This window comes from Peromyscus eremicus, chromosome 18 (assembly GCF_949786415.1).
Source record: "Peromyscus eremicus chromosome 18, PerEre_H2_v1, whole genome shotgun sequence".
NCBI lineage: Eukaryota > Metazoa > Chordata > Mammalia > Rodentia > Cricetidae > Peromyscus > Peromyscus eremicus.
Window position 1 is genome coordinate 942150 of NC_081434.1, and position 12852 is coordinate 955001.

Sequence of the window (12852 nt, forward strand, 5' to 3'; positions counted from 1 at the left end):
ATCAAATCTGTTCTTTGACAATTTCATATGTATATATAACGCATTCTGATTACTCTCGTCCTCACCCTCTCGTATCTCATTCTGCCCACCCCAGTCAACTCCTTGGCCTCTCCCAATGCTTTTCCATTGTTCATGTCTTGGTTTTGTGCAGGGATAGCACTGAGAGGAAAGGGGGAGAGGAAAGATCCAATAAGGAGGGTAGTTTAGTATAGAATATGATACAATTATGTATTTGTAACATAGAAAAGTATTTACACTTAGATACTAACTTCCTTTGAATACATTTATACTTTCTCAATCAAAACAGATATCAAGCAACTTTTTTATCTTTTATTACCTATAATTTAAGTTGAACACTGAATTTTCTGAAAATTCTGAATTGTCCTTTTGTCAAACAGTCATTGATTTGTACTTAGAATGTGTCTAATAAAACTGTTGCATATTTTTGTCTCTAAGGACACAAATCCCACTGTTGCCACTGTTTGATATTCTGCCAATTAGTGACTATTACATTCATTACCCATGTTTGTGTTTGGCCACAAAGGACTCTCTTCTTTATCCTCTACTTATCCATAAAAGACTAGCATAATAAAATAATCACCTTTCTTTACAATTTGAAATTCTTTTTGTCCAGAGAAATTGGAAATCAGCTACCAAAATACTCTGAAAATCATTTATATGTCTTAATTTCAGTTTTGAGACATAATAATTTGGTTACTGAGTTTAGAATAGAATACAATCTTTAATGTGAATCTGTTAACCAAAAAGAGCGTTAACCAAAAAATTCTGTAACAGAATTCTCTATATCTGTGAACATCTTCATAAGGTTTGAGCACAAATTTAATCACACTTACACTTTCAGCTTTACTTTTAGGAAAACCAAGATTATAGATCAACTAAAGTCATGATTGCCTTCCAGAAGAGTAAGTATGCTTTTCTCTTTCATTTGTTCTGAAGTTTGATTACTTCATTTTCTTTCTTTGTCCACCATTCTATTTTCCTAGCCTCTTTAGTAACCACACTTATCCATTTAAAAATCAGAAGTAGCCCATGGGAGGCCTTAACATCTTGTAAGAGGGAATTGGGGGGTGGGTTATGGGTCGAAGGCTGGAGAGGGGGCGGAGGGAAGAGGGGGATCTGTGATTAGTACATAAAATGAATTAAAAAAACTCTTATTAAAAAAAAAACAAAATCAACCAAACAAAAAAAAGCAAAACAAAGTAAAAAATTAAAATAATAAAATTTTAAAAATAAAAGAAAAATCAGAGGTAGCAAAAAATCAATATTGGTGTTGCTAGACAAGGAAATATATTTATGGTGTCATTTCTGTTCTATAAAAATTAAATATATTAAATAATAAGATTCATTGGAAATAATTTATACATGCATCCTCAGGAAGAATATGATCATAACTTGTTCACTCTTTCTATCCTAATTATTTAATCTGTACCAATCATATATTTCTAAGAAATATACTCTAATAAATTCATGAGTACTCTCAGAGACAAGGTAATTTTGAAGGCAAACAGAATGGACCCACAATGCCATTTTCACCAATATGTATACAAATGAAAACTGTAACACCCTTCATGAAATCTCCAAAATATTTGCAATGTTGTTACTCGTGACTACTGACTTCACATCAAATGAACTTGAAATCCTCAACATTGAAAGTGTACCTAAACTGAATTGATTGATCAGACATTCACTTCATATTGAGGTTCAAAGGGAAAAAGACATTACTGTTCAGACAAGAACGGTTTTCAAATCTGCAATTCTACTATAAGTTATGATACAACATGAAAAGCTAAGGGCAGAACTTTCATACTGGGCTCAAATGATCTTGTCTGAAAGGATACTATACCAATCCTAATGAAACCTGTCTGATTTCAATTAACTATTTCTTTTCCATGCTTAAATTATTTCCCTTGTTCTGTAGAGATGCTTACAAACCAAATATATTTGTCTGATTATGATTATCTAATGCCTTCACTTGTAACTGTCTTAGTAGATACAGCATGACTCAATCCACCAACTTTAAGAAAATACAACTCTAGATTTCTTCTAGAGGTTATTCATAAGAAATAAGAGTGGCCATTGTTTTAGGGGCTACTATTTTCATAAGAAACCTTTTCTAGCTTGAAGTACAGAAAAAATAAAACTCTTTATTTACAAAATAGACTTAATAGACCAAAATTTTTCATAACACATTTGGAAAGATTAATCATATCTGGATTTGGGGAAAATATTCTGATTGTTTTGATAAAGGAATGAATAAAATTGAAAACAGTAATGTCTTAAAAAATAAATTCAGAATGGAACTGATGCATTCTCCAATTTGCAGAAGCCTCACTCCTCTTCCTGTAAATTCACTAGAAGCTCACAGAAGGTTATCAAAGGCACCAAAAATTCTCATCTTACCAGGCTAAGCTGAATCCCCAAGGGAGTCCATGCCCTGGAGGAGATGGGAATGGGGGGTGGGCTGTGGGGAGGGCGGGGGGGGGGGGACGGGAGGAGGGAGGACAAGGGAATCCATGGCTGATATGTAAAATTAAATTAAATTATAAAATTGAAAAAAGAATACAAGAACAAAAATATAGTATTCACAATGGCCATTGATTAATAAAAAAAATAAATTAGCAAAAATGTGAGAGCAAGTTAAGGAGCAAAGGAACAAAAGCAGAATGAAGACATAAATGAACAAAAGAATCTGAGACACTGGCCCTAACTTACTATTTACCAAGAATTCTTGGGGAATTATCCAACCAATGATCACAATAACTCCATAGACTAGATACTGTTGAGGGAGCTGAGGCCAAGAAATCAATAGGAATAGAAAGCTCATAGATAGTTTCTAAAGATTATAAATGCACAGGAAATATACTCCCTCATTGGACATCAGCTGGTAGGAAGGAATTATAGAGAGTCAGACCAATTACTACAATATTAAAGATAGTCTCAAAACATCAATGAATTTTTGCTATAAGGTTCATATAAAAAGAAAATTCTTAGAAGTCATTCTATGATTTGATTTGTGTAGGTCAAGCAAATATTATGTTCGTTTCAGCATCACTTCCACAAACTTTTATACAACACTTGCTAGATCCATGGAAACACATATTCAAAGGGTTGTATTGACATCAAAGATGATATACTGAAGATATTTCCGTATTCCCATGTTCATTTTGTCATCATTAACAATATCCAATGTATAAAACTAAGTGCCCATCAATAGATGAATAAATAAAGAAAGTGAGGTATAGATGCCAAATAAAGTACTATACAACTTAAATAAAAAGGAAATTCTGGCATTTGTAATAACACATATGGAACAAAATGACATTATTCTAGCTGAATAAGTCAAGCCCAAAATATGGTAATTTAATTTTCAATCTTATTATGATGGAGAAAATCATACATAACAAGATATGGGACTTTGGGACCACACTGAAATTTTATTTTTACTTTTTTAAAACCTTTATATCGTTTTCTAATATATCTGTACTACTTTGCATTCCTAATAGCTAAATGGAGGGTTGCCTTCTATCCACATACTTGCAGCATGTGTTGTCATTCACTTTTGATATATCAATAAAAGGCTTAAATGTAAGACCTAAAACAACAAAATAACTAGAAGAAAACATAACAAAAGCAGATACATGAGATGTCGTCAAGCTAAAAAGTTTCTGCACACCAAAGGAAAATACTTAGAGAGTGAGAAGATAATCCACAGATAGGGAGAGAATATTTGCCAACTAAACATCACACAATAGAGCTAATATTTAAAATATTTAAGGAACTCAATAGCAAAAAATACAATTTTAAAATGGGCAAAATATATTAACATATACATGTAAAAAGATAGGGGTGGCCAAGACAGTCATATATTACAGTTCAACATCTCTAATCATAACAAAAATACATATTAAAACCACATTATCTAGAGTTAAGGCCTCATGAGCTTTCCCTCTTTCATGTTAGCATATTTATTGGTGTGGTTATTGTTTGCATCTTGTTTATACATCCATGTTGATGAGATTTCATGGATGTAGATTCTCTGACATTTCTAGACGAAATGATCTCACAGCAAACAGCCTGTTCCTCTGGCTCTTACAATCTTTCTGCTCTCTCTTCCACAATAATGTCTGAGCTTTAAGTATAGTAGTTGTGTTTTAGATGTATCCAACAGGGCTAGGTTTCACAACTCTGCATTTTGATTGGTTGTGGTTTCCTATAACAGTTTTTGTTTATTTTTGCAAAGAGAAATTTCCTTGATGAGGAGTAGGAACTATACTCATCTGTGAGTATAAGGATAAATATTTAGATTGTAGTTAGTGATTTGCTGGTTTAGTAAATTGAAAGTTATATCTTCTCTAAAATCCATGACTTCTCTAGCTCTAGACAACTAGTTAGGTTTTCAGTATCAGGCGTGATTTCCTTTGATTGCCAAGCAGAATGTAAGTGCAATTGGAGAGCTGTTGGTTGACACCAAGGTGTGCATTCCACTATTGTACCCTAGACTTATCATGTTGAAATAGTCTTCCCCAGGAAACAAACCCCACAGTTGATTATCAAATACCAAGTGATCAGCCCCCAAATCATATACATACAAGCAACATTATACAGAGGGAACAGGTTGTACCTAGTATTTAGAAATATATACACATATATGTAACAACAATTGAAGAAGAAGCCATGAATTTGGGAGAGAGCAAGAGGACTCAGAAGAGGAGTTGGAGGAAGGAAAAGAAAGATGGAAACAGAATTATTATCATTTTAAAATTTAAAATATATTTAAAATAAATTTTAAAAATACAATTTTCCTTCATAGAGACTCTTATGAAAAGATGAGTAACGAGTATACAAAGCATTTTATTTGAATTTTTCGCTTGTACATAATGCAAAATAAATGAATTAAGCAATTTGTTCAAGGGCATTCAGATACAAAAAGTAAATCATGAATTCAGAACCTCTATGTTGATTTAGAAGTTCTTAGATAAGTTCAATGGTAAAGTTGAAAAACTGTACTATATTTTTCCCACAGATATGAAACTGAGGATCATTTCCTTACTTCAAGTCACTGCATTTAAAATAAAAAAAAAACCCTCCTCTGCTAACTCCCCAATGGAGGCTTTACTTTGGAGAAGGTGGGAATGGGGGCGTGGGAAAACTGGGGGATGGGAAGAGAGAGGAGAGGGGGATCTGTGGTTGTATGTAAAATAAACAGAAAAATTCTTAGTAATAAAAAAAAGAAAAGAAAAAAAGCCCTGCTAAGTAAGAATCAGAAGCAATTTCTTGAAAAGTGATTTACTCTACCCCAATCATAAAGATTAGATAAGGTAAAAGAGCCATGAGGGAAAATGGGAATGTAGTAAGAAATTCAGGGAAAATGTGAGATTATGGAATTAAGCTAAAAAGTCTTTCATGAGGCAAACAGGTCACAGCCTTATATGCAGCAGGAATTGTGAATTAAATAAGGACTGAGTTGTGCTTAATTAATGAGCAAACAGTGACAACTTTGGCCAAAACAGTTTAAAATGTACTAAGATCAAATGAGTTCATGTATAAGTGGAAAGTAGAAAAGCAGAGACAATTTTGAACAGATAGAATGCTAAAGGAAAGGGAATGAAAAAATAAACTTATTCTCTACTCTCTTGATGTGGTTTTACTAGGTGGCACTGTCATTTATAATAAAGGATTAAAGCCATCTCAAACTAAAACAAAGTTAATCCACAACAGAATAACAAGGATGTGGCTCTTTGATCATGTCAGCATATTGTGATTCCCTGACTTCACACAGTGAACTGAATCAAAATTATCACAAAAGAATGCATACAGAGAGTAAATATGCTGCTATTCAATGTATTTAAAAATAAACACAGGAAACTTCATTTTTAGAATTTTATATAAAAAATATACCTTTATTGAAACCCCTTCTGACAGAAATCAAAGGAAAGAATCTTCACTATCTAGAGAATATGAAACTTGCAGCTAGTTTGAGGGTACCAGAGTTTTCATCAAGAAAGTCAAATAACCCGGTGATTTGTTTCCACACTTCCACTTGCAGCTGGGAAAACAATTCTTTGTATGAGCCTGTCTTATAAATCACAAAATTGTACTACATAGACATCCTATGTTGACATTCAGAGGAAAATACAACACTAACTGTCACATATAAAAAATATATATTAGTATGTATGAAAATACAAATATATCGGGCAAAAATCTAAAAACATTTGAACTGCAACACATCTAAATGAATATTTTTTGTGAGGGGTCTGCCTATAGAGCCCTAGCTCTCCTGGAACTCACTATGTATACTAGGCTAGCCTCTAAATCACAGAGATCCACCAGCCTCTGCCTCCCAAGTGCCAGGATGGTGAGTGCCTATATACCCAGTGGCCTAAATGAATCTTTTAGAAAAAAATACACAGTAAAAAAAAATATTTTAAACATAGAAACTAGATTGCAACTGTGTCATAAGTATCTGCCAGTTTAATAAATAATATTAAATATGAACATAATGTTAAGATTATCTTAACAGAGAACACTCTTCCTTTATTTCAGTGATTCTCCTCCAAAATCTTGTCTAGGAAATGCAGTTAGAAGAAGGCAGAAGTGTTGGACCAAAAGCAATTAATGTAAAGGGAATTTTTATGAAATGATGCTGATAAGATTATGTGCTAAACTGGTATAGATTACAGCTAGACTGTAGACACTTGAGAATATCAGTATGAAATACATGATTCAAATATGAGCTGTCATGTGACACAAAGAGAAGACAGAGATCAGCATGCACTATGTGCTTGCTTCTTCACTAGCCAATGGTTAGAATGACACTCAAGCTAGCTTGTCTTGAGGTTAGCACCTGACTGAAGTTTTATCAGTAAAGTCTTTCTTATTTTTCAACCAGGCTGGACAACAGACAACAATCAAGAATGAGAAACCGAACAGTAACAACCTTCATCTTGCTGGGTCTGACAGATGACATTAGGCTGAAGATTCTGCTTTTTATCTTCCTGCTCCTCTCTTACGTGTTGAGTTTATCTGGAAACATAACCATCATCACCCTCACTCTGACTGACCCTCGCCTTAAAACGCCTATGTATATTTTCCTCAAAAATTTCTCCTTCTTAGAAGTTTCACTCACAAGTGCTTGTATCCCCAGATTTCTATATAGCATATCATCTGGGGACAAGTCCATTACCTATATTGCTTGTGTTGCTCAACTGCTGTTTATAGATCTCTTTGCAGTAACAGAATTTTTCCTGCTGGCTATCATGTCCTATGATCGCTATGTGGCCATCTGTAAACCTCTGCATTACATGACCATCATGAACAGCAGAGTCTGCAGGAACTTCATCTTCTTCTGTTGGGTAGCAGCACTGATCATCATTCTCCCACCTATTAGTCTAGGCTTGGGCCTGGAGTTCTGTGACTCAAATATCATTGACCATTTTTGTTGTGATGCAGCTCCTCTTCTAAAAATCTCCTGCTCAGATACATGGTTGATAGAACAGATGGTAGTAGTTGGTGCGGTGTTGACATTCATCATCACCTTTGTGTGTGTTATCTTTTCCTATGTTTATATCATCAAGACCATTCTGAGATTTCCCTCTGCCAAGCAAAGGAAAAAGGCCTTTTCCACCTGTTCTTCCCACATGATTGTTGTTTCCATTACTTACGGCAGCTGCATCTTCATTTATGTCAAACCTTCATCCAAGAGTGATGTAGCTATCAATAAAGGGATTTCACTTCTTATCATATCAATTTCACCAATGTTAAATCCCTTTATTTATGCACTGAGAAACAAGCAAGTGAAGCAAGCTTTCAATTACTCAATTAAAAAAATTGCATTCCTCTCAAAGATGTAATATAAATTGAAGAGGACTAAACTAAAAGATGAGTGAATGAACACAACATCTGAAGCTTTACTATATTTTTCTATATACTTGATCTGTTTGTACTCACACTTTCTCTTTAAACTTGAATATTATGAACCCGACATTCTTTATCTCCATTAAAACTCAACTTTTTGAATATGTTTAGTATTGCAGTGAACCTGAAATTGTTGTCTGTTATCCCTGGAAACACAATAGTTTGTGATTTTCTATCATTTTCCCACACTTTTAGGTGCTCCTTTTTATTTTACATTGAAGCTAATCAAATGAGTGTGGAAGTAATATGTACCATTGACAGATGTGGCCTTTAGAACTCATTATCTATTTTGCCACTTAGAAAAAAAGGATGGCACTTCTTAAATGACTTTCTATGCTTCCTTCTGGTTATGAATAATCTTATTAATATTTCCTCTCAAAAACTCTCTAGGAAGACCTCCCTAGTCACCATCAGTTTGAAACCTACATAAACCATTTAGGTGAACAAGAAACTGATTTAAGTTCTTGTTAAACAACTTTTCCTGGGATTTCTCGGGGGGGGGGCAAGTATTAGCTGTTAGAGGAAAACCCTAAGACATCTGGCATTAGTATATTTTAAGAAAATGAATGGAAGACTGAAATCATGAAAATTTATGCAAAGCAGTAGGAAACAATTTGATAAGGTAGTTACTCGACTCCCTCTTCAGGGAGCCATGATAGCCAACGAATCAGGTAGGTAATCTTCCCTCTCCCTCCTGTCCTCCAAATCCAATCCCCCAAAGTCATCCCCAGCTCTGTAGCAGACCATTTGCTGTGGCCACTCCTCCTCCTCTGCCCCAATTCCCAGAGGTCTATGCAGATCCTGGTGTTACATACTGCTTTACTCCCTCCTGTGAACACTCTCAAAATCCCCCTTTTGCTCATTCTCCTTCCTAAGTGTCAGCTCCAAATACCTAGGAACACATTCTGCCAAGCACCTTCAAGGGTCACAACTGGTAGAAATCACAAAAGCATTCCTTACCACACAACCCACAGCCACCACATTCTCTTAAGAACCAGAGAGGGCAACAGAAACCTACCCAACAAACACAACCAGATATCAGAACCTAGAATGACAATCAGCCTAACCCAGATACCTAAATGACAGCATAAAAACACAATCAATAACAGCTAGGATAATATGGCTCCAATAAAACTCGGCAACTTCACTACAGTAGGCCCTGAGAAAAGCAATATGGTTGAGGAATAAGACAAGGACTTCAAAATAGGTTCTAAAAAAAGGTAGAGGTCATTAAAGAGTATATGAATGAATCCATTGATGAAATCTATGAAAACACAAACAGTAGAATAAAACAAAGAAAAAAATCAAGGCATGAAAGTGGGAATAGAACCAACACAGAAAACTCAAACTGAGGAAAAGCTGGAAGTGAAAAATTAGAAACTCAAGCAAGAAACTCAGAGGCAAGCCTCACCATAGAATACAAAAGATGGAAGAGAGACTCTCAGACATTGAAGACAAGATAGAACGATTGAATGCCTCGGTCCAAAATTAAGTTAAACCTGAAAAGAAAAAATATCAAGGCACAAAACATCCAGGACATTTGGGACTCTCTGAAAAGACGACTCTATACAAAAATTAATTCAAATAGGTTAAGACTATAATGTAAGACCTGAAGTTTTAAAATAACCACAGAAAATCTTATTGAAAACACAGATAAAGACTTCTGAAAATGATTCCAATACATCTGGAAAAATTCTAAGAGTGGAGAATGAAATTTCAAAGCTCCATCATAGAAAGGAAACAACTATGAAAGTGAAGATATGGCCCTCAGAATGTGAGAACATCTTTGACAGCTGTAGATCTGACTAACGTTTTGAATATATAAAGAACTCTGAACTTAAGCATCAGAAATACCAAACAATCAATAAAAAGACAAGCTAATTACACTGTACATTCTCAACAGAAGAAATACAAATGATCAATAAGCATATGTTTTAAATGTTCAATATCATCATCAACAATTGGGGAAAAGCAAATTTGAGCCATGAGACCATGAAGAGTATCTTCGAAAAACAAATCTGAACTACACTGAGATGCCACCTCATCCTAGTCACAATTGTTAATCCAAAACACAACTAATCCAGGCATAGATACAGGGGAGGAGGACAAAAAACTCTTATTCACTCCTACTGGAAATGGAAGTAAACATGAAATGTCCCGAAACAATTTTTGAACTACCATACAATCTGTCGACTATAGGATTCTACCAGCAAACCACAAAGGATCTAAGCAAACCACAAAGACAACTTGGTACATCGATGCTTATAGTGGCAAAGAACAAGTTTCAAATTGTGTGACCACTCAATGGATTCGGAGCCATAGAGACTCTTAGATAGTAAAATATTGCATGACCTCAAATATTAGATATGTTACTCCATAAAAAGAAATTTATATTTCTGCTTTCTTTGAGAATACTTACAGTTGTTAAATCTACAAATGTTTAATATTTATTTTGACTGAAGAAGTTTTACAATTTGTATTGGGGACAGCACATATAGCACATGCCACGACACCCTTGTGGAGTTCAGACAACAACTTCTAGTGTTGTTCTTAGCATTCTACATTATTTGTAACAATGTCACCCATTTTGTTGTCTGCCAGGATGTCAAGCCCATACTCTTCTGTGGATTCTCCTCTCTCCACTTCTCACCTTCCTTAGGAGCCCTGTGATTAGAGACTCACGCTACCATAACCAGCTTCACATGGGTTTAGGGGATCAGAATTCAGGTCTTCATATTTTCACATCAAGTACTTTACTCTTGGCACTGAGCCATCTCCTCAGCCCCATAATGTGACTTGCAAAAATAATACTCTGGAGCCATCGAGATGCTTCATTGAGTAGAGAAACTTGTATAGGCCTGGAAACCTGAATTTGATCCCCTGAATCCATGTAAAGAGTGAAACAGCTCCACAGACTTATCCTCTGATATTCACACATTGTTGTGGCACACACACCCATATATAAACACACAAATCATGTACACATATAAAGATTGATATTTAATTAATTAATTAATTAACTTTTAAAAATGAAATTTAAACATTATTTTTGTAGAATAAAACTGAGTGATATTTCAAACCTATGTAATTTATCCACTGTATAACAAATTGATAATACAGAAAGTGACACACAAATATTTTACACCTGGTATAATGAGAATTAATTATAAGAAACTGGACTAGGTTTTCTTTTAATTAGATTCTACATTTTCCTTACAGTTCCTTTTAAGTGACTTTGATGCTTCATTGAGTCTCCAAAGGCCCTGTTCCCACAAATGATTCATTAGTTATTTCTGAGACTGGGTCACTGAGGACTCTTGTGTTTATTTGCTGTAGATGTGGCAAATTAATAATAAGTATCAAGCTTAATATTAGAAAACCCTCTCTCTGAGAAAAAGAGTGCAGAACATCAGCTCTTCACAAACTACCAGGTATTCCTTTGAAAATATTTTTCAGAGATAGAAAAAGTAAGAAAGTTATTTTCTTATGATAATATTGCATCATCAATGAGAAAATTAATGCAATTGACTAAAAACAGAAAATTTAAACTCTTATGCATTCCCAGACTACTATTTTTGTAGACATGAATAGATTTAATCAGTGATTGCCAGAAATAGTCATTTTCAAATCATATTTACAAGAATCATTGTGGTTAAGTAACTAATAGAGAGAGGCTGTGAACAAGTGTGAACATAATGAATTCTATTCTTTCAACTACTGGCTCTTTTTTGAGACTCAGATCCCATGTTCCTTTAGTGTAAGGTCTTCATGGCTGTATTAAAATTAGGAATGGGAACTCTAATATAGTACTAATTTAAATGCCATTTCAGAGTGTTTGATGTTGGATAGGGTATAGCCATTAATAAAGTTATATTATACAACAATGAGAACTGAGGCTGTATCTCCATGCTAAGTGTTTGTCTAGCTTGTCCAAGCCCTGGATTAACAAAAAAAAAAAGCAACAAGGAATAGGAAATCATCTAAAGATGGGGTACTTTGACAGCTGTGGAAAAATATCTACATGCAGTTCTCTAGAAATTTGTGAACTGGAGACTCAGGGACAAGGATGGAACTGGAAACAAAGAGCACTGAAGGAAAATTATTCCTGGTAAGTAAGCTGCTGGTGGCCATGTCAGAGGAGCAGCAGATAGCAATTAACTTCAGGGGATCAGCCCACCAGGAAACAAAATCCTCATGGGTGAATCTCAGGAAGGCAAGGCCCTAAGAAAACAGACTCCAGAATGTCTTTTCCTTCTGCTGTGCCTTTACATATTTGCCACTGCCGTCTTTCTCCAGTATCTGGCATGGTGTGAATGGCTGTGGGGAGATCCCCACTGCCTATAATGTAGTGTGTTTATCTCATGGAAACATCCTGCTCTACTGGGCATTTTTACCGGTGGATTATTATGAAGATGATTTCTTCTTCAGCTGTACTGTCTAATTGATAAAAATAAAGTTAGTTTAAGTAGAGTTTTTAAGATTAAAAATATATACAAGGAAATGCCACACAGCTAGGGCCTATGAGTTTCACCTAAGGAGCCAGATAGATCACAGTTCAGGTTAATGATTAAGGAAAACAATTGAGTTCCAGGAGCCAGGCTGGCTCAAATTCTTTTAATCTTAATGTTGGGAGATGTGTTCACAGGTTTCTGGGTGCCTCACAGCTGAAACAAAGCTTTGAAAATAGCTTAAAGTTAGACTAAGATGTTTTTGTTAAATAGCTTTGAGGTGAAAAACCCAAGAAGACAATCTAAAGTTTTAGAAAGGCACATAGTTGGGGGCTCTTCAGCTATTGGTTCATAGTTCATGTGTTTCCATTAGTTTTGGGTCTGGATCAGGCTCTCTGGATAAGTGAGACAGTTGATTAGCTTGAATTGTTTGGGAGGCATCCAGGCAGTGGGACCGGGACCTGTC

The 12852-nt window shown here is 35.0% G+C and overlaps 1 protein-coding gene across 1 annotated transcript; it reads left to right on the top strand.

The window, feature by feature from the left end:
* Positions 1-449: 449 nt before the first annotated feature.
* LOC131895008 (olfactory receptor 6C2-like) lies at positions 450-7998 on the top strand. The gene is made up of 2 exons (XM_059245390.1): positions 450-923; positions 6914-7998. Exon 2 carries the CDS (start codon positions 6939-6941, stop codon positions 7872-7874), a length of 936 nt encoding a protein of 311 aa, XP_059101373.1. The 5' UTR covers positions 450-923; positions 6914-6938; the 3' UTR covers positions 7875-7998.
* The last annotated feature ends 4854 nt before the right edge of the window (positions 7999-12852 follow it).

What these genes read in the sequence shown, in the direction of transcription:
- LOC131895008 (XM_059245390.1), top strand. Translation starts at nt 6,939, where the DNA reads ATGAGAAACCGAACAGTAACAACCTTCATCTTGCTGGGTCTGACAGAT.